General features: G+C 40.0%; 1 protein-coding gene across 1 annotated transcript; it reads left to right on the top strand.

Moving 5' to 3' along the window:
- The first annotated feature begins 3,026 nt into the window (after nucleotides 1-3,026).
- Nucleotides 3,027-9,521, top strand: LOC138901728 (uncharacterized). The gene is made up of 5 exons (XM_070189511.1): nucleotides 3,027-3,425; nucleotides 7,176-7,373; nucleotides 7,482-7,694; nucleotides 8,841-9,081; nucleotides 9,199-9,521. The coding sequence occupies exons 1-5, from the start codon at nucleotides 3,027-3,029 to the stop codon at nucleotides 9,519-9,521; spliced, it is 1,374 nt and encodes a 457-aa protein (XP_070045612.1).
- Nucleotides 9,522-23,689: the final 14,168 nt, after the last annotated feature.

Below are 23,689 nucleotides of genomic sequence, written 5' to 3'. Positions count from 1 at the left end.
TATTAACAATTCTTTCCTTAGAAAATCAAAAACAAATACTAAATCCAAAAATATTTATTTTTTATTTTTTATTTTTTATATAGTCTCACAGTTTAGCTTTTATTTATTTATTTATTTATTTATATTCTTTTATAGAGTCAAAATCCGAGAAATTAGAATTTTTGTGTGTTACTAATATGTTTGATCAAAGCCTAACCCCGTGTCTGGGTAGACAGGTATACCATGAGTGGGGAAAGAGGTAAGTCTGAAAAGAGGCCCAGATCAGAAGGGATACCAGATTTTCTCATTGTCGATCAGATACCACAGTTGTTGTGGGATTGGTGGAGAGACTTTAAGGAATATGAGCGAAACCAGATAAAGAAATATTTGGGACATTTGGTTCACATGATTACGATAAAGCCTAGGAGAGACGTGATTGAAGCTTTGATTCCGCACTGGGATCCTGAAAATAATGTGTTCCGTTTTACCGACTGTGAAATGACTCCGACCTTGGAGAAAATCGCCAATTTCCAGGGTGGGGCCGCAATCTTCGCCGCCAAAGGCCCATAGTACCAAAAAATGTGAACGAAGGTAGGTTTCTGAAGCTTTTGAACATAAATTACGGATAATATGAAGGTCTAGTAGGCAAATGGGTTAAGTTGGGCTTTTTATTTTAGTTGTATGGCCTAGAATGCAATTTTGAAAGGAATGTGGGAAAATTGAAATCAAAGGAAAATAAGGAAACATGGAAGGTACATAGAAGGTTTGCATTTATGGTCACATTTTTAGGGCGTGTAGTTTTACCGGAAAGGGATGGACGCATTGACATCCGCTGGCAGGTGTAGTTGAGGCTCTAACCTCAGGAGAGGATGATTATACTTTGGTCCCTATGATTCTTTTTTGTATTTTCTGTGCTTTAACTAGATGTAAAATGGTCGCGCAAAACTTTGATGGTTGCAATATTTTGTTACAGATATGGTTTTTGGAGCATTTCTATCGTCATCCTACGATCACTAATTTTAGTGAGCTATGGCCCAATCATACTTATGATCACCAGAAAATAATTGACGAATGTGACTTACTAGAGGGGATTGGTGCCTGGAAAGAACTACTTCTTACTCTGTCTGCCAAACGGATCACTTGGAACTACGATTGGTTCTCCTCCAAAGAGGTCATTTGTGAGTCTACATAGCACTCTTATTTGGTACTCATAGGATTGGATGGTGTTCAGTTTTATACTCCACTTCGGGTAATGCGCCAATTTGAGCCTTAGGTTTCACCAACACGAGATATGAGCAAGTTCTGTTATGATTTTGGTAAAGATCAACCTCATGACGAAGAAGAAATTATGAAAATTTGGTATGCAAGTAAAGTCTCGGAGTTGAATGATATGGTAGAAGACCGAGATCATGGAGAGGTGATCCCTAAATATATTACCTGGTTTCATGACCCTTTGTTGCTTAGAGATAGGCCTGAAGGATCCAACAGGAGGAGAAATGATCAAAGAGCTATATAAAAGTTAAAAGAGGAATTGGAGCGTTCCCGGATGACCATATCTAAACAACAAGCCCAACTGCAAGCCGGAGTCGCTCAGATTTATTTAAATATTGAGAAAGATTATCAATCGGCCTTACGGGGCATGGATAAAGATCTAAAGCATACTAAAAATGAGGCGGCCCGCTTAGAAGAAGAATTGGCAAGCACTATTGGTTTAGTTAGAAGAGTTGAGGCAAATAACAATGTTGAAATGCATAAGCTACAAGAAGTCTTGAGTATCATTGAAGAGGATGCGCACCAGCAACAATTGGAGTTTGATCAGCAGAGAGAGCAGTTTGAAAGAGAAAGGGCCCATTGGATACGCTCAAAGGGTCAGTTTCTTTCACAATTGGCGGAGAAAGCAACATATATTCATGACGATTATCGTCATCTAAATAATGAGAAAGTTGGTCAACATGAACGTGCCCTTGTTCCACAATTGCTGGGAGTGTTTCAGAATTTGCACGAGATGTTAGGGGGAGAGTGGAGGCCAAGGGATGCAGACCATTGATGATATCAATTTAAGAAAGAATGCCATTGAAGATCAAAGTTTTAGTGCAGTCAATTAGTTTTTAGTTTCATTTTGCATTTGTCGTATTTTTAATTTTACATTTGTCACATTTTCAGTCATATTTATGTCTTTAGAGTCAATTTGAAAAAAAAAAAATTTAAAAATAAATAAAATTAAATTTGTTATTATTTCCCCCTGAACTACGTAATGATATGATTCATGCGGCGACATGATACGTAGGCAACCCACAAAAGGTTCGATCAAAATATTTTTCAATGATTCTAAGATAAGGGATCAAAATGAGGCGTGAGTAAAAACAAAAAAAAAAAGAAATATGAGAAGAAAATAAGAGCATCAATAAGAAGCAACCTCATAAGCCGGAATGAAACATGAAGCCTCCAAAAGCATGTTAGAAATAGTGACAATGTTAGGAGCATGGCACATTATGTGTGATTTCATATATATAAAATGCTTAACCCTAACACGTTTGATGTCTCTTACATAGTAAGCTTAAGGTGGTTGGTTTGTGGTGAAACTGGCAACACACCATTACTTCACTAGATCTAAGGGAGCAGTAGTACTAGCCAACGATGATGAGATTGAGCTGATCAGTGACGACCCCCAGGGTCAATCAGTTGAACAAGAGTTAGAAGAAATAAGAAAATTGAGACAGCAATTGTCCGATGTATATCAAGCTTGGGTGTCTGGTCAGCCTCCACCCTGTGGTCCCTCAAAGGGAACTTCCACCGTACCCCTGGATACTCAACCACCGCCCCATGCAATGAGCGACCACATCCTACCACCAGGGTATGTGCCAAACTACAGCCTCCACATTGCTCCCGGTACCTCTAATGTGCGACCTCCAGTCGCACCGGTCAGGAACACTCCTCTAGTCGTGTCTGGCGCGTCGGCATACACAATCCCGCCTCCACATCCTGTGACAAGGCCAATCAACGAGCCACCATCTCATGCTTATGATGGCTAATACTACTCTCCAAACATGGCTTTCATGGTCTCGACTCCATATAATCAGACTCCTCAGTATGAGCCACCAGCGAAAGATGAAAAGCCTACCAAGACGGTTGAGTCGGATGAGATAGCCAGGAAAATGAAAAGTCTTGAAAAGAACATAAAGAACATACAAGGACTAGGGGGTCACAAAAGTGTTTCGTTCAATGATTTATGCATGTTCCCTCACATTCATTTGCCACCAGGGTTCAAGACCCCAAAATTCGAGAAGTATGATGTTCACGGCGACCCTATCACCCATTTGAAAAGGTACTGCAACCAACTGAGGGGTGCAGGTGGAAAAGAAGAATTGCTGATGGATTATTTTGGAGAAAGTCTTGTGGGGGTAGCCTCCGAATGGTTCATTGACCAAGATATATCTCAATGGCATGTCTGGGACGACATGGCCCAAGCCTTCATCAAACAATTTCAATACAACATAGATATTGCGTCGGATCGCAATTCCCTGTCCAATATGAAGAAAAAGCCGACTAAAAGCTTTAGGGAGTATGCGATCAAGTGGAGGGAGCAAGTAGCTAGAGTTAAGCCACCCATGGATAACCATGAGTTGATCACTATTTTTTTGGAGGCCCAAGAGCCTGATTACTTTCAGAACATGATGCCCGCAATGGGCAGACCTTTTGCAGAAGCAATAAAAATAGGAGAAATGGTCGAAAATGGCCTCAAGACTGGTAGAATTGTAAGTCAAGCTGCTCTCAACGCCACCACCCAAGCTATCCAAAGTGGGTCGGGAAGTTTGGCAAATAGAAAGAAGAGAGACGAAGGGTCCATGATGACTTCAGGATCCAGGGAAGTTCAAAGAGGGGCATCACACTCTTATGTACAAGTTCAGCAGGGGCAATCCAGCTACCCTCAACATTACTATCCCCCGCTAATTCCTCAGTACTCTGTGTGACCGCCATAATATTCAGTGTTTAATGCTCAATCATATGCTCGCCCTCCTAATCAACAGGTATGGGCACCAGTTCCAAGATTACCCCGACCTCAGCAGCAAAATTTCCGGGCACCCTACAATGCTGGTCCTAGGCAGGATTATGGTCGAGAGCAGAGGCCGGTGGAAAAATTTACTCCATTGGCTGAATCATACTCTAGTCTGTTCCAGAATTGAAGCAGATGGGCGTGATTGGGCCCATCGCTCTCCACCATATGCATCCCAATTCACACGGATTTCAAGCAAATGCTAGATGTGAATATCATTCAGGTGCTCCGGGGCATAGCACTGATGACTGTTGGACCCTGAAAAGAGCCATAGAAAGACTTATTGTTGAAAAATTGGTTGTAGTCACGAATGGCGAGGACCCTCCTTATGTGACCAATAACCTATTGCTAGTACACAATGATGTTCATTTTGTGGGAATGATTGGCCGAGCAGAAATGACAGTGGTAACAATTCAAGAGTGAACCAAACTGGAAGTAAGTCCAAGCCTAGATGCACCGTTGATTGTGAAAGGCGCATAGAGCTCAGAGAGGGCAACTTTATTTGTTCCAAAAATCTCGAGGTTGGAAGTTTGCTCCAATGTTCCAAACCCAAAGTTATACGTCCTTGGAGGTCACCCCATCACAAAGCAGAATCAGGGCAATACGATGGGTACAATAGAACCGATCATAATCAAGCCTGAAACACAACCCCGTGCAACAAATACGAAAACCATCCCTTGGAACCACAACAAAACTGTAGTAACCTACAAAGGCAAGGAAATCATAGAAGAAGTGGGGGAAACTGGAGGTTTGACTCGATCAGGGAGGTGTTACTCTCCAGAAGAGTTGAGGAAGGCTAAGCAAATCAGAGAAGGTCAAATGCCAATAAAGAAACCGGTCACTTAAGAAGAAACGGAGGAATTTTTGAAAAATATGAAAGTTCAGGATTACTCAATCATTGACCAGCTGAGAAAGACTCCTGCCCAAATCTCTCTGTTATCTCTGCTCATACACTCATGAGAGCATGCCCGTGTACTAATCAAAATCCTGAATGAGGCACATGTCTCAGAGAATGCCACCGTGAATCAGTTAGAGAAGATGGCCAATAGATTTTTTGAGGTGAACAAAATTTCCTTTTCTGATGATAAACTTCCTGAGGAGGGATCCGGTCACAATAGGGCTTTGCACTTGATTGTCAAATGTGAGGGGCATTATGTGAAGCGAGTCATGGTTGATGGAGGATCGAGTGTAGATGTATGCCCCTCTCTCTACCTTGCAAAGTATGAAGATTAATACAGACAGGATCCGACCCAGCAATGTTCGCATCTGGACTTTTGATGGCTCGGCGAGAGATACCATTGGGGAGATCAACCTCACCATGACGATTGGGTCTGTTGATTTTGAAATTGTCTTCCAATTAGTGGACATGGAAACTTCTTATAACTTTCTTCTTGGAAGGCCATGGATCCATATGGCCCGAGCTGTGCTATCCACCTTGCATCAGATGCTCAAATTCGAGCACAATATGTAAGAAATTATTGTTCACGGAGAAGACGAGTCATCCATTTATAAAGACTCATTAATCCCATGTATTAAGGCCAAGGAAGGAAGTGAGTCTATTATCTATCAGGCTTTCGAAGTGGTTGCTGTGGACCATGTTGAGGAAGGAAAACCCATTCTACATCCGCGTCTCTCTGCCACATCTATAATGGTGGCTGCACTTATGATGAGACAAGGTTATGAGCCAGGAAAAGGTTTGGGGCGATCATTGCAAGGAATTTCAGAACCCATTTCTCCGTTCAGTAACATAGGTACTTTTGGTTTAGGCTTCAGGCCAACACAAGCAGACGAAGACAAAGCCAAGCACCGCAAAAAGTATGGGGGGGGGGGGTGTCTTGCAGCAACCTATCCCTTACATCTTCTGCACTTTTGTCAAGCCACGATTCAAACATGGTCAAAATTCCTCGGCGCATGCAAACATTGATGAAATTTTCCATGGCCTCAGCCAGATGTTTTCTGAAGTGAATATGATCCAGGCTGGTGAAGGCACTAGTCATGCCGATATGCAACTAATTGGCCCAGAAACTATGCTCAATAACTGGGAAGCAACTCCTCTCCCCACAAGGAATGAGTCTTGGTAGTTGACTTTTGCAGCTTCTTTCTTTTGTACTTTGGACTACTTTCAGGGTTGTAATCCAAATATCTTAGTATGATTGTTTTACTTTGACGTTAACCCTTCTATCCTTTCAAATTCAATGAAATGCAGTTCAGTTTCATATTTTGTATCTTTTCCTTTTCCTAATTCCTGCCATTTTATTTCCATTTCAGTTTTGTTAATGCCAGCTTCAATAACATGACATGCATGCGAAATTCACGCCCAGATCTCAAAAAGGTGTCTAATTTCAAAATAATGCATCAAGAGGTCGAATATGGTGAAGATAAGGTTTTTGATGAAATAAAAAGAGAGTTGGAACAATTTGAAAACAAGTCTAGGCCCAACCTCAATGAAACTGAGCCAATTAATATCGGAGGTCATGAAGAAGTCAGAGAAACAAAGATAAGCATTCACACTGAACAAAAAACCAGAGATGCCTTGATTTTACTTTTATTTGAGTACAGAGATGTGTGTGCCTGGTGTTATGATGACATGCCTGGTTTAAGCGTCGATTTAGTGGTTCATAAGCTTCCCACGTATCCTGATTTTCCACTAGTCCAACAGAAGCAGCAAAAATTTAAAACGGACATGAGTGATAAAATCAAAGAGGAAGTAATGAAGCAATTGAGTGCCAATGTTATCAGAGCCGTACGATACACCACCTAGGTGGAAAATGTTGTTCCCATGCCAAAGAAAGATGGAAAAACTAGAGTCTGTGTTGACTACAAAGACCTGAACAAAGCAAGTCCGAAGGATAATTTTCCTTTGCCGAACATCCATATTCTTGTAGATAATTGCGCAAAGCATGAGATACAGTCGTTCGTGGATTGCTATGCTGGGTACCACCAGATTCTAATGGATGAGGGTGATGCAGAAAAGACCGCTTTCACCACTCCGTGGGGTACCTATTGTTACAGGGTCATGCCATTCGGTTTAAAGAATGCAGGGGCAACTTACATGAGGGTCATGACCACCATTTTTCATGACATGATGCACAAAGAGATTGAAGTATATGTCGATGATGTCATAATAAAATCAAAGACACAGGCTGACCACGTGAATGATTTGAAAAGGTTCTTCGAACAGCTTCGAAGGTATGACCTTAAGCTCAATCCAGCCAAATGTGTGTTTGGAGTTCCATCTGGAAAACTCCTCAGTTTTACAGTCAGTAGGAGAGACATCAAATTGGATCCATCTAAGATAAAGTCCATTCGAGATCTGCCACCCCCGAAGAACAATAAGGAGGTCATGAGTTTGCTTGGAAGGTTGAACTACATCAGTAGGTTCATTGCTCAGCTCACAACCACGTGCGAGCCCATCTTTAAGTTGCTGAATAAGGATGCTGCAATCCAGTGGACAGACGATTGCCAAAATGCTTTTGACAGGATCAAAGATTATCTATCAAAACCCCCTGTACTGGTCCCACCTCCTGAACCTGGTAGGCCTTTGTTTTTATATCTATCGGTGATAGATAATTCCTTTGGATGCGTTCTGGGGAAACATGAGGCGATAGGCAAAAAGGAACAAGCAATATATTATTTGAGCAAGAAGTTCACCAATTATGAGGTTAAGTACACCTTTTTAGAAAGGACATGTTGTGCCTTGACTTGGGCCGCTCAGAAGTTGAGACATTATCTTTTCGCCTATACCACTTACCTCATATCCAGAATGGATCCTCTAAAGTATATCTTCCAAAAGCCAATGCCCACTGGTAGGCTCGCAAAATGGCAAATCCTGCTCACAGAGTTCGACATCATCTATGTCACTCGCACCGCGATGAAAGCACAGGCTCTGGCCGATCATTTGGCAGAGAATCCAGTTGATGATGAGTAGAAGCCACTTACCACATACTTCCCATACGAAGAGGTTAACTCAATAGAGGAAGTAGTTCCATACGACAACCCTCTATGGAAAATGTATTTTGATGGAGCTGTCAATATCAAAAGAGTTGGGATCGGGGAAATCCTCATCTCACCTATTGGACAGTATTACCCTGCAACAACCCAACTTCGGTTCTTCTGTACCAATAATACGACAGAATACGAAGCATGTATCATGGGTTTGAAAATGGCCCTCGATCTGGATGTGCATGAACTATTGGTTATAGGAGATTCTGACTTGCTTATCCGGCAAGCCCAAGGTGAATGGGAGACTCAAGACATCAAGCTTATTCCATACAGACAATGTGTACAAGATTTGAGCAAAAGATTCAAATCCATCGAGTTCAGGTACATTACCAGGTTTCATAACCAGCTAGCCGATGCTTTGGCTAGTTTAGCCTCGATGCTCCCTTATCCTGGAAGCACCCACATCGATCCACTAGAAATCTAAGTTCGGAATCAACACGGTTACTGCACTACAATTGAGACATAACCAGATGGTGAACCATGGTATCATGACATAAAGCGATTCCTGAAAACGAGAGAATACCCAGAGCACGCCAAGTGAGATCAAAAAAGAACTATAAGGAGGCTCGTCAACGGTTTCTTCCTGAATGGGGAAATTTTGTACAAAAGGACCCCAGATTTGAACTTATTGAGATGCGCAGATGCCACAGAAGTTGAGCGGATCATGAGTGAAGTGTATTCAGGGGTGTGCGGACCTCACATGAATGGATATGTTTTGGCAAAGAAGATTCTACGGGTAGGGTATTATTGGCTTATAATGGTGCGAGATTGCTTCAGTTTTGTTCGCAAGTATCACCAATGCCAGATTCATGGTGACCTGATTCACTCGCCACCTTCAGAGTTGCATCACATGACATCTCCTTGGCCTTTCGTTGCTTGGGGAATGGATGTTATTGGGCCAATTGAGCCAAAGGCTACAAATGGGCATAGATTCATTGTGGTTGCAATTGATTACTTCACCAAGTGGGTGAAGGCCGTCATTTTCAAAGCATTCACCAAGAAAGCAGTGGTAGACTTTGTTCATTCCAACATCATTTGCTGCTTTGGTATCCCAAATACCATCATCACTGACAATGCAGCCAATCTCAATAGTCATTTGATGAAGGAGGTATGCGAGCGATTTAAAATTATGCATCTCCATTCTACCCCTTACCGGCGAAAAGCCAATGGAGCCGTTGAAGTAGCGAACAAGAACATCAAGAATATTCTTAGGAAATTGATCCAAGGTTCGAGACAATGGCATGAAAAGTTGCCTTTTGCTCTTTTGGGATACCGCACAACTGCTCGCATATCTGTTGGTGCAACTTCTTATCTGTTGGTATATGAGACGGAAGCTGTAATACAGGCTGAAGTCGAAATTCCCTCTCTTCGAATCATTGTGGAGTCGAAGATTAAAGATGCAGAATGGGTAAAGACCCGATTAGAGCAGCTAATGTTGATTGATGAGAAACGTCAAGTAGCAGTGTGCTTTGGCCAGTTATACTAGCAAAGAATGGCACGTGCTTACAACAAGAAAGTGCGTCCAAGGCAATTCGAGTTAGGCCAACTCGTTCTGAAACGCGTTCTTCCACACCAAGTAGAAGCTAAAGGAAAGTTCACCCCAAACTGGAAAGGACCCTACATCATCAAGAAAGTATTACCAAAATGGGCTTTACACTTGGTAGATGAAGAAGGACGGGTACCAGACATGACTATTAATGCAGATGCTGTCAAAAGATATTATGTCTGATATTTACCCACTGTGGAACTTTCGCGCATGATTTTCTTAGATCGAGATGACGAAGGATACCATTGCTAGCTATTCCAAGCAAGTGTCACCCTTTTGTTACCCCATTTAAGTTGTATTTTTCTTCTTCCTTGTTTTCCACTTTTTGGAACATGTGTACTTAAAAAAAAAAAAAACAAATTCTGAGTCATTGAACAAATTTTTTGAGTCACTGAACTACGTCCGACCTGATTCCGAAAAGATACGTAGGCAGCCTTACCCTGGGTTCGGTCCTGCTGTAACAAAAATCCATATTCCCAACACTCCAAAACAGGGGCAGAAGTTTGTTTTTATCTTACGATTTTTCCTATAGAAACAGTTCCAAAGGTTGTAATTCAGTTCAAGGTTCCTTTCGCCTTTTCCTGTTAAGAAATTCTGATCGATCTTTGAGAATACTTGAAGTCCCCATGTCAGGGGAATCAGCCAACCTTCTGCGTGTCGTATATTAGTAAAAAAAAAAGAAAAAGAAATGAGAGAGTCTTATCGGTGAAAACCCGTATGGTCACTGTAAGGCGACAGTGATTAGACAAATGAGAGAGGTCAGTTAGCGAAAACCCGCAAAGGGCACTACTAGCCGGATGAGGGTCTTCCATGCTCTGGCATGATCATAACTAAGACAGTTTCAAGATTGAACATTTGTGACGTATTTTGAGAATTAGACAGCTCAGACAGATCAGGCGTCCAGTCCAAAATGCATGTCATGATTCATTGAAGTCGGCACATATCTCCAGATAAGTCTCCTTATTTCTCTCCTCGAAAGGGACACTTTTTATTTAGACACAATTCCTTTTTCATTTCCAATTGCTCTTCTATTCTTTTCCATAATTTTTCTTAGATTCCCTTTCGGTCTAATCTTGCATCAAAAGCAAAGAAAAACTTGCTGCAAAACTGGCTACAGTTTCCCCATAATACCGAGCATAATTTGGAGCATATACGGCATTGACGAAGGCAGGAATCCATATGTGATCTCTTTTGATAAGGCGGACAAAGTGTCTCAAAGAAACTGAAAAGGTCGCTTAAGCAAGACTTGCTTCATGGGAAAAGTTGATAAGCACTACAGACAGAAATTGGTTCTAGGTGAAAGACAACAAAGTTTGATTTTAAAGGAAAATTTCCTTGCCTTAGGGACAAGGATTAGCGGTACCATGGACATCCGGGTATGAAACATCAAGGGGCAACGTCAGAAAGACAATGTCTCTAGAAAGCGATACAGAGTATTCGGGAACCTCGGTATCACATTGACAAAATCAGTTCTTCAACAGCGAAGGAGTGAATTCAAACTACTAAGGGCATCAAGGCCACAAACCGACCACCACTTTAAAAACTCACAAATTTTTCTTTGTTTGATAAAGGACCAAAGCAGTGCAGAATGGCGATTTTCAAAGGGCGAATGTCACCAAAGGTAAGCTTTCGCGAAATCTCAACTTTCCTTTATTTGCAGCATGCATCATTACTGTCCATACCTCCCATTTTCGTAGCTTTAAACCATGTAGGACCTTTTCGCCTAGGGGGATCCAGTTCATAGTTCCGGGTAGAAGTACTCTTCGCTCAGGATGTTTTACGTTACTTAACCCAGGTAGAACCTTTTCGCCTAGGGGGATCCAGTTCATAGTTCCGGGTAGAAGTACTCTTCGCTTAGGATGTTTTACGTAGCTTAACTCAGGTAGAACCATTTCGCCTAGGGGGATCCAGCTCATAGTTACGGGTAGAAGTACTCTTCGCTCAGGTTACTTTTCGTAGCTTGACCCAGGTAAAACCTTTTTTCCTAGGGGGATCCAGTTCATAGTTCCGGGTAGAAGTACTCTTCGCTCAGGATGTTTTACGTAGTTTAACCCATGTAGAACCTTTTTCGCCTAGGGGGATTTATCTTATAGTTCCGGGTAGAAGTACTCTTCGCTCCTGTTGTTTTTCGTAGCTTTTAACCCAGGTAGAACTATTTCGCCTAGGGGGATTCAGCTTATAGTTCCGGGTAGAAGTACTCTTCGCTCAGGTTGCTTTTCGTAGCTTAACCCAGGTAGAACCTTTTCGCCTAGGGGGATCCAGTTAATAATTCCGGGTAGAAGTACTCTTCGCTAAGGTAGCTTTTCGTAGCTTAACCCAGGTAGAACCTTTTTCGCCCAGGGGGATCCAGTTCATAGTTCCGGGTAGAAGTACTCTTTTCTCAGGATATTTTATGTAGCTTAACCCAGGTAGAACTTTTTCGCCTGGGGGATCCAGCTCATATTTCCAGGTAGAAGTACTCTTCGCCTAGGTTTGCTTAATTTGGTTTAATCCGGGTAGAAGTACTCTTTGTCTAGTCTTATTTTTCATAATTTAACCCAAGTAGAACTTTTTCGCTAAGGGGATTCAACATTCTTTTTCCCCGTAATATAGGGCGTCAACCCTTGGTTACATTTCCTTTCCAGTAATACAGGGCAGCACCAACCCCTGGTTACATTTCCTTCTCAGTAATACAGGGCACCAACCCATGGTTACATTTCCTTACCAGTATAGGCTACACCAATCCCTAGCTGTGTTATCCAACATAGGACACTTCATTCCCTAGTTGATTTGAACTTAAATGCATGGTACACCACTCCCTAGTTGATTTGATTTTAAATGCAGGATACACGACTCCCTGGTATCATTGCCAATATAGGGTATCCCATTCTCTAACCACAGTTTCCCAACATAAGGTACACAAATCCTTAGTTGAGACATTCTTTTGGGACAATAAAAAAACAAAATCACCATGACCTTTTCAGGGTACACCATTACTTTTTTTTATTTGCTTTCAATAAAGAAGTAGTTTAGAATTTTATTACAATAACTCACGAAATTTTCCTAGTGAAAACTGGGGCAGAAAAATTTTGTTCGTTTGTTTGTTGTGATATCTGAGCAGGTTTTACCTCGAGGCACAAGGTTTGAGATGAACAAAAGAAGAAGTTTGAATCCACAATAAAGAAAAGAAAAGGAAAAAAAGTGAATCCAAATGCAGAAGCAGATGGAAATGATATGGACTGCTCAAGACATGACTGAAGTTACGAGCTTCACATTTTCCGTTTTGCTCAGAAGAAATCGGAGAAGAATGAACTAGCACTTACAACTAGAAAGCATCAAGGTTCAGATCAGAGTTTGCATGAACAGCCAGTCAAGATTCAGGATCAAGCTTCAAAAGACTTATAGATAGAAATCTTGTAACTCATAGTTGATAGGCTTGTTTAGTTTCTTTCAATTTTGATGTAATAGCAAGACCACAGACCGGAGCCTCGACGGAACCTCACTCGACTCTCCAACTCATCATTCCATCACTTTCCTTAAATTACATGCGTCCTAATTCACTTATAACCCGGGGATATATAGGCTATCCAAAACCAGGACTCGGTTGCACCCTTTTCTTTTATTTTTCTTCCTCTTTTGAGTAACGATATGGTCAAAATTTAGTCACACGGCTCACTTTATCTTTGCCTGAAAACTTTTAATGTTTCCAAGCAAAGAGGGGCATGCTGTGAGCACCTAATTTTTTAGTGTGCTTGAATATTTTCCGCTCCCATCTTCCCAGGCGTGTCCCCACTCCACTTTCATTTATCCCCCATGCTTGTCCCCCATGCTTGTCCCCCCCACACTTTGCTCCCTACTCCACTCTCTATTGTTCCCCACTCCTTGTTCCCCATGCTTGTCTCCTATCACAAACCTCAAACCCCATTTTCAGCTATAAGACATACTTCAACACCACCCAATAGACACATACACGAAAAGAGAACGGAGGGGACGAAAACAGAATCGCGAAAGGGATCGATACCAAAAAAGCACATCATACTTCTTCATTCAAAAAACCAGCTTTCAACCACCCAAACAACCCCTTTGTCTTCGTTAAAATTCAGCTAAAAGCAGCCACAACTTCTCCCATTTTACTCCACTAAACAACTCCATCAAAATCCAGTTAAGCTTCCATCATTTACAACCATAAACACCCAAAAAAACCAGCTCCTTTCACCTCGGAAAACTCAGAAAAACAGCCCCAAATTCCAACCCAAACAACCCCCCCCAAAATAGTTCCAAAAATGCCACAAAGTCCCGGTTTCGTTTCCTCATGTTGTACGGGGTCCAGTCCAGCTCCAATTGTTAGTTCCGTTTGAAGTTGCCGACAAATATTTCGGTTAAGATTGACAAGCTGTTGTAATTCGAGTTGAGATCTATCTATACAAAGGTCCTTTTTCTCTTTATTTTACTATATTAATTGATACTTTACTTTGATTGATCTAGCTAAAAGCTTTCTACTGTTTCGTTGGTTAAATCTCTCAAAATAAATGTTGGATGTTTGTTTTGTTTGATAAATCTTGAGAAGAAGAAATATGATTCTCACCTTATTCTTCATTAATACATAAAGTTTGATATTCTGTCTGTGCATTTTAAGACTTAAGTGAGCGAAAGTTTTTTTCCTGATAAGTATGTCAGTGATTCCAATCCAATTTTTTGCATGTATGCTTGAATCATCTCTATCTGTTTCTTTTTAATCAAAATGCTCTTGTTGTTCTTGGTGTGTCATTTTATTTGGGTGGATGTTTGAACACTCTTACAATATTAATTTAGGATCCTAATTCATGATTTTCATGGAGGTACTTTTAGAAGAATCACGTGAGGGAGGAAACTTTAGAAAGCTGCTAGAATAACAACTGGGCCGTGAGTTTTTGATAATTGAGAAATTGATTCTAAGCAAAAAAGAAATAAATCCTGCTAAGTCCACTTTCATGTTAATAGGCCGCTGGCCCACTTCAATAAGAGCTATAGTTGGCTCATTTCTTTGTGAACACATTTAGCTGGCCTACTTCACTTGATACATAAATGCCAATCACCTTCATATATTGGCCCATTAGCTTGACGATTAAGTCTTGTCACTTCTGCACAATCTATTTCATAATTTGTGAGCTCACAATAATCTCAAAGTTTTAGGAAGAACAATTCATTAACGTCGATAGTATACATTAGGCACGTTCGTAATAAATAAATTATCATTATTATGTATACATACGCGTGACATAATTACGATTCCAAAAAGATTAAAGGCAAGGTATGCATTCACGCAACTTTGACAAAATAATCTTAATAATTAATAAAGTATTATTAGTTGTGTACACGTACTCGTGACCTAATTTTGGCATAATAAATAAAACGAATTCACACACGCGATTTGTTTCAAAGATAATTTTATATTTTAATAATAAAAGCGGACATAGATAAAACATGAAAACCAATAAATCACAGTTTGTCCAAAATTAATTCAAGCCAATTTTAGTCAATAAAGCGACCATAATAGAACCACGGGACTCGGGGAATGCCTTACACCTTCTCCCCGGTCAACATAATTTCTTACCCGGACTTTGTTTTGCAGACCAATAATAAAAGAGTCAAATCTTCCTTTGACTAGGGATTCAAACAAAAGGTGACTTGGAACACCCAAAAAATCAATTCCAAGTGGCGACTCTGTAAATAAAATAATCCCTATTCAAGTTTGTCCCTTTAATTGGAGAAACTCTTTAACCCATCATTCACAATGCAACACCCATTTATATTTTTGGGGTAAAAAAGGAGTGTGACAACGAGAACTTTTGAAAAGTCATTGAGATGAAGCTACAATTGATGCAAAATAATAGTCTGTCCCAGTATTTAAAAACCTATTGTCATTTTATCTTAGTCGCAGTCGTATTCCGATTATTAACAGTTCTCGCTCAATTTTCATATTATTTTAATCGTTAGTTAATTAGCTCAAGCAGTACCACTTGATCCAATCTTTAAATATGGAAGAAATTAGAAATAGTTACTTTTACCTCTTACTGTTAGAGTTTAGTCGGTATTTAAAAAAGTCATTTTTATTTCAACTCCTTCTACAAGTAAAATTTTTGGGACAAAAACACCCCCGAGTAAAATACAAAACAACTCTAGCAATCGGTGTTGCAATTCGAAGATTATACAAGTGGAACCCCAATAGAATATGTGACTAAACCTCCCTGTGACTCATAACACCTATGAAACTAGAGCTGTAATACCAACTTGTCACGACCCAAGTTTTTCCTCCATAGGATGTCGTGACAGTACCTAGTCTCTAAGACTAGGTAAGCCTAACAATTACGGAAATGAATTGAAATAACGACTAAATCTCAATATCAACAGGTAAATATATAACTGAAAAACTGTCGTACAAGTAAAATTTCAAGGGAGTACTAAATGTCTCTATACATCAACGTCTAAGAGAATAGAGAAAAGACAACATAATAAGGATAAAGGGGGACTCCGAGGTCTACAAACGCTGGCAGATATACCATGGAGTCTCCAAGCAGCAACACACACTCTTTACTATCGAGGTTGGTAAGATATACCTGGGTCTGCACAAAAACATGTGCAGAAGCGTAGTATGAGTACACCACAATGGTACCCAATAAGTACCAAGCCTAACCTCGATAGAGTAGTGACGAGGTCAGGTCAGGGCCCCATTAGAATATAAGAAATAAGGCAGAAGGCGAAATGATAACAATAATGGCAGGTTAATGAACAATAAGAATGTACGGAAAAGCAATAGCATGGGAAAACAAGAAGACAATTACAACACGTAAGGAAACAGATATTTTACAAGTTAAGGAACAACAACAACAATAATAGACAACACAACAAAGGAGGAGAAATAGTAACCGCGCGGCAGAAACCTCCTGCCACAATCTCACTCCGCACGAAAGAAACCTCGTGCCAAATCGCACTCCGCACGGAAGAAACCTTATGCCAATCACATTACACACGGAAGAAACCTCGTGCCAATCACACTCCGCATGGAAGAAACCTCGTGCCAATCACACTACGCATGGAAGAAACCTCGTGCCAATCACCCTCCGCACAGAAGAAACCTCGTGCCAATCACACTTCGCACGGAAGAAACCTCGTGCAAATCACACTCCTCACGGAAGAAACCTCGTGCCAATAACACTCCTCACGGAAGAAACCTCATGCCACAATCAAACAGTCATCACAAAAATCAACACGTAGTAAATGAAACAATAATAATACAAGAAAGGAATCCTACAGTTAAAGAACAAATACAAAATCAATGAAGCAGGTAATTCAACTAAGCATATTGTGCAAATTGCAATTTAGAGATAAGGCACGTAGAGATGTAAACTTTAGCTAAACATGATTGCTACACGTGCTAGAATAACTCAATTAATGCATAAAAAAGGAAACTACTTAGCAAGAACCAAAATTTTAAAATTTAGCCCGTGTACGCACTTGTCACTCCGTGTACACGACACTCACATATCACAAATTGTTACAATAAGACCAAATCCTAAGGGGATTTCCCCCACACAAGGTTAGACAAGTCACTTACCTCAAACCAAGCTCAATCAGTCAATAAGAATGTCTTTCCCTCGACTTTCCGACTCCGAACGGCCAAAATCTAGCCAAAAGCAATTACATACTATAAATATAACTATAAGAAACTAATCTAATTAATGAAATCATGACTTTAATAAGAAATTAGAAAATTATCCCAAAAGGTCGACACGAGTCCACATCTTGAAATCAGGTAAAAGTCACAAAATTCGAATACCCGTTCAATCACGAGTTCACCCATACCAAATTTACTCAAATCCGATACCAAAACCTCGATCAAAACCTCAAAATTCGGTCTAATAACCTTACACCTATTTCCCCCAATTTTACAACCCAAATCCTTATTTAAATGAAGAAATTAATGATAGAATAGTGAAATATAACCAAAAATGAGTCAAGAATCCTTACCAAATTCTTTCATCTCAAAATCCCTCAAATTCTCGCCTCAATCCGAGCTCACAAGGTCCAAAAATGGATAATGAAATTAAACCCTCGAACTTAGGCCTTTTATGCCCAACGACTTCGCATCTGCGAACCCACAGGCGCATTTGCGGCACCGCACCTATGGAATTTCCATCGCAGGTGCGGACTTCACTTAAGTCCCCTAGGTCCGCTTCTGCGAGCAAAGGGCCGCACCTGCGTGTGCGCGCCTGCGACCTAACGCGTCGCACCTACGACCCAGTCGCTCCTGCGCATCACTTCACCGCAGAAGCGAAGCCGCTTCTGCGAAAACTTCTCCGCACCTTCGAGTCCTGCCTAAAATGCCCATTTCTGCTTCTGCGCTTTCCCTCTCGCTTCTGCAAGTTCGCACCTGCGGTCAAACTTGCGCATGTGCGATTGCACCAGAACTAGTGCACTTTAGCCATTCTCTAAGTTCCAAACTTTAAATGTTAACCATTCGAAATCCACCCGAGGTCCCCGAGATCTCAACCAAATATACCAACAAATCCTAAAACACGATATGAACTTACTCGAGCCCTCAAATCAAATTAAACAACATCACAAATACGAATCGTACCCCAATTCAAGCCTATTGAAATTAAGGAATTTCCAACTTCTACCAACGATGCTGAAACATATCAAAGCACACCCGTTTGACCTCAAATTTTGCACACAAGTCACATTTGACATTACGGACTTACTCCAACTTCTGGAATCAAAATCCGACTCCGATATCAAAATGTCCACTCCCGATCAAACTTTCCAAAAACCGTCCAAATTTTCAACTTTCGCCAATTAATGCCGAAATGACCTACGGACCTCCAAATCAACATCCGAACACTCTCCTAAGAAGAAAATCACCATACAGAGCTATTGGAACCGACGAAACTCTATTCCGGAGTTGTCTTCATAGAGGTAAAACTACGGTCAACTCTTACAACTCAAAATTCAAACTTAGGGACTATGTGTCTCATTTCACTCTGAAATTGTCTCGAACCCGACACCAAGCACCCCGGTAAGTCAAGCAAGAATAAAATGAAACAGATGAAGCAATAAATAGGGGATTGGAGCTAATACTCTCAAAACGACTGGCCGAGTCGTTACATTTTAGGGCCTTAAATAGGGGATCAAGGCTAATACTCTCAAATTGCAGTTTGGTCATGAATGCTTGCGGAGTGACAAAACCAAGAATAAAAGATGAGGCTGTTTTCGAAATGCATAGAAGATTATTGGGCTCCAATAACTTAAGACACTTGCATTTCACACAGGGGAACTTTATCGTCCCTTCGATAAGGAAATCATCAAGTGTCTTTGCCTTAGCAATAAAGCTAGCAACCCCTTCTATAAATTCATCCCGCAAGCCCGTACGATTCAGATGATTCCTATCATACATCCATCAACGATGCCCAAATTCCATCTACACATAGAAGAGAATTAAAAGTTGAAATATATTGATGTTATTTACATTAACTAATAAGTTTTATTATATTCTTCAAATGTTACTTATCTAAATAGTTTTATATTATATTTTAGTGTAATATGTTATTTATATATCTTAGTTAGTATTCTAAAAAGGGATTTTGCATTTATCCAAATTCATTAGCAAACTAAAAGGCAACCTTAAACTTAAATCAATTTCAAACTAATGAATTTATTATATTTAATCAAATTTAATTTTACAATCATTTACTTTACTATTGTTAAAATCATACTAGCTACATCACATTTCATAAGTTTACCCACGGACTTCATTGTTATCAAACAAAAGAAATAGTAATTAACAATTATTTAAACTATTTCAACATATAAAAATTAAAGAATTCAAATAGAATATAAAAATCAAGGCATTTAATTTAAAGAGTATAATTGTTTAATATAAAGTAAAAGGAATTCAAATATTTGGGATCTACAATAACAATTATGCAAAAACAATTGACTAATCTACAACAATAATTTAATAATTTAATGGAAGAAAATGTTAATAGATTTCAATTAAGCATAATTCCATGTCAGACAAAAGATATTAGAAAAGTTAGGAGTAAGACATATTGTCAAACGTAGTCAACTAGTACTAAGAGTTTTAATAGATTCTCCATACTTTCTCCTCTTAAAATCAGTACCCTCCCCAATATAATCAAATGAGATGAATTTCTATATATGTAAAAACTCTAAAAATTAGTTAGAAAAATTATTTAGTAAAATTATCCCCAACTTGGTAATGTTATCCCCAAATTAGTAGGTAATTTACCAACCTATAACTTTAATATATAACTTTAATTTAGCAACATATAACTCTAAAGTGCCAACATATAACTTTAGCATATAAGTTTAACATATAACCTTAAATTACTAACATATAACTTTAACATATAACTCTAAATTACCAACATATAACTTTAATTTAGCTACTAACAATAGTCATAGATTTACTTTAGCTAACACCAATCAATTTTTACAAACCAAAGAAGCAATTAAACAAAATTAGAGTATTTTTTTTAAAACAAAATAACAAAGGAGGGTGAGGGAAACTTACCTGGCAGTGGAGGGTCGTCGACGGAGCTGCAGTGGGGTGGCATCGCCGGTGATGGCAGTGACGGGCTGGGTGAGGGGAGGGAGAAGAGAGGTTTCAGTGTGAGAGACAGAAGAGAGAAGGAAGAAAAGAGGAAAAGAAAAATGAAAGGGGTCGGGGGGGGGGGGGGGGGTTAAAATAATATTCCGACCGAATCGGTCGCAAGTTTTAAATTTATTTTTTTTATTTTTTATTATTTCCTACCGAAGTGGTCCCTAACAGCTTCGCGGTATTTTCTGCCAAATTTTGCGATGGATATGGACGAAATATCAGTCGTAATTATTATTAAAAATTAAAAAATATAATTTTATGCAATTTCTGACCGATTCCGTTGGAAATTTTTGACTACTTTTTCCGATCAGAATATTTCGCTCGGAAATTGGCCAATTGTTTTAATAGTGCACTGTCATGACCCAAACTCGACCTATCGTGATGGCGCCTATCATGATACTAGGAAAGCCGACATCTCACACATACAAAAAATTTTAAATCCCAAATATGCGGAAATAAGTTTAAATAATTAAGAATCTCTTAAAAACTGGATATAAACATCGAAACTCAGTACGAAATTCTTCCAAAAGATCTGGGTGTCACGGAGTACATGAGCATCTACATAACAACACGGTTTAACCAATGGAACACGGTCTAGGAAAGTAGATATATATAAACAAGACTAAAAGATAAAAGAGGAGAGTCAAGGTCTGCGGATGCCAAGGCATATATCTCAATGATCTCCGAACTAATGTACGCCAGGAATCAGGAACCGTCGTGCCCAGAAACACCTGAATTTGCATACAAAGTGTAGGGTGTAGCATGAGTACAACCAAATCAATATGTAACAAGTCCAACCCGTGGTATGAAAGCAGTGACGAGCTAAAAAAATACATTAAAAATACACAGTTTAACAATATAGAAAAGTAGACATGCATCTAGGTTCAACAATTAACTTCAGCACATGTAAAATAGGCCAAGTGTTACTGATAAGAAGAGTATGTCATCTCTATATCTACATGACAAGGTGAATACCGTATGTGATGCAACACAGTGAAATCCCAAGTACTCACACTCTCTGAGCACTCAATCTGCCCATCTCAATCCTTGCTCGCCACGCTCAGTCACTCAACACTGTATATAGCTAGAAAGGCTTGTTGTGGCGTGCAACCCGATCCACACACACACACACACACACATATATATATATATATAGCCATAAGTCTCGTTGCGACATGAAACTCGATCCACATATATATATAGCCTTAAGGCTTGTTTAAGTGTGCAACCCGATCCCCCGCGCGCGCGCGCGCACACATATATATATATATATATATATATATATATATATATATATATATATATATATATATAGCCATAAGGCTCGTTGTGGCGTGCAACCCGATCTACATATATATAGCCATAAGGTTCGTTGCGGCGTGCAACCTGATCCACACATATATAGATATCACTCACAGTATGGAACTCATGCCCCAACTTAGTCACTAATCTCTCCAGTCTCTCGGGATCATCACACTTATGCTAAGCAGCCCTAATCAATGATACGAGATGTGACTATATATATAACAGAGACTGAGATATAACACGAAATGATGAATCTGACTGAGTACACAACTACAATTAAACAGATAACTCAACAGTAAAGAACGACCACTGTATTTCCCAATAGTACCAGCATATACCCTAAACATGATTCCTAGCATGAATCACATCTTAAGTGCTCTAACACATAGAGTACAACAAAAATGTTCAGATAAATTGGCTGCACAATTCAAGGGAAACGGCTAAATCACAATTTCTACGGTGCACGCCCACACGCCCGTTACCTAGCATGTGCGTCACCTCAACATCAAGAACATAGCACGTAATTTGGGGTTTCATACCCTCACGACCAAGTTTAGAAGTGTTACTTACCTCAAACTGTGCAAATCTCTACTCCAACACGCCCTTGCCTCGCAAAAACGGTCTCTGAATGCCTCGAATCTAGCCACAAATAGTTCGATACAATAAATACGAGCTAAAGGAATCAATTCCATAAGAAAATACTAAGTAATCTCACGAACCCGGCTGGAAGGAATCAATTCCTCTCTGATGCGATCAAATAAGGAAGACCGAGAAACCACACAAGCTATAACCCGGCTGGGCTGCGAAACATTTAATCTCATGAACTGGTTGGCCAAGGCCTGAACATCAACTGCAAAAGGTATCTCACCAACATGAATGAATGCAAGGATACCCACACACACCACCTTTCTACTCAAGGCATCGTCCACCACATTGGCCTTCCCGGTATGATACAGAATAGTAATATCATAGTCTTTCAATATCTCCAACCACCTCTGTTGCCTCAAATTTAGATCCTTTTGCCTCAACAAGTGCTGGAGACTCCGATGATCTATAAATACCTCACAAGACACACCATAGAGATAATGCCTCCAAATCTTAAATGCATGAATGATGGTAGCCAACTACAAATCATGAACATGGTAGTTCTTATCATGGAGCTTCAACTGACGCAAAGCATAAGCAATTACCCTACCCCACTGCATCAAGACATACCCAATACCAATCTGAGAAGCATCACAATACACTGTATAAGAGCCTGAAGTTGAAGGCAACACTAGAACTGAAGTTGTGGTCAAGGAAGTCTTGAGATTCTGAAAGCTCTCCTCACACTCATCCAACCACCTGAAAGGAGCACCCTTCTGGGTCAATTTGGTCAAGGTGATGCAATAGACAAGAAGCTCTCCACGAAGCAACGATAATAACCAGCCAAACCGAGAAAGCTCTGAATCTTTGTGGCTGAGGACGGCCAGGCCAACTCTGAACCGCCTCTATCTTCTTTGGATCCACCTTAATCCTCTCACTGGACACCACGTGCCCCAAGAACGCCACCGAACTAATCCAAAACCCAAACTTGAAGAACTTGGTATAAAGCTTCTCTTCCCTCAACCGCTACAACACAATCCTCAAATATTGGGGATGCTCCTCCTGGCTACGAAAATACACCAGGATATCGTCAATGAATACTATGACAAACAAGTCGAGATAAGGCCTAAATACATTGTTTAACAGATACATGAATGTTGTTGGGGCATTGGTCAGCCCAAAAGACATCACAAGGAACACATAATGACCATAACGAGTCCTGAATGGTGTGTTTAGAATATCCGAGTCTCAAATTTTTAGTTAGTGATACCCAGACCGCAAATCAATCTTAGAGAACGCCCTCGCTCCCTGAAGCTGGTCAAATAAATCATCAATATGCGGAAAAGGATACATGCTCTTGATTGTAACTTTGTTCAACTACCTATAGTCGATGCACATCCGCATAGTACTATTCTTATTCTTTATAAACAGAATCGGTGCACCCTAAGGTTACATACAAGGCCTAATAAACTCTTTATCTATATGTTCCTGAAGCCTCTCTTTCAATTCCTTCAAGTCACCTGGTGCCATACGATACAGAGGAATAGTAATGGACTGAATGCCCGGCACCAAGTCAATA

This window comes from Nicotiana tomentosiformis, chromosome 11 (assembly GCF_000390325.3).
Source record: "Nicotiana tomentosiformis chromosome 11, ASM39032v3, whole genome shotgun sequence".
NCBI classification, from domain to species: Eukaryota; Viridiplantae; Streptophyta; class Magnoliopsida; order Solanales; family Solanaceae; genus Nicotiana; species Nicotiana tomentosiformis.
Note: the sequence above shows the minus strand (reverse complement) of the source record. Positions and strands in the feature narration are given on the sequence as shown.

Coding starts and splice junctions, on each gene's coding strand:
- LOC138901728 (XM_070189511.1), top strand. CDS start 3,027: ATGGCTTTCATGGTCTCGACTCCATATAATCAGACTCCTCAGTATGAG. Junction 3,426..7,175: donor AAGATATATCTCAATGGCAT/GTCTGGGACGAC, acceptor TCAAAGACACAG/GCTGACCACGTGAATGATTT. Junction 7,374..7,481: donor CCCCGAAGAACAATAAGGAG/GTCATGAGTTTG, acceptor GCTGCAATCCAG/TGGACAGACGATTGCCAAAA.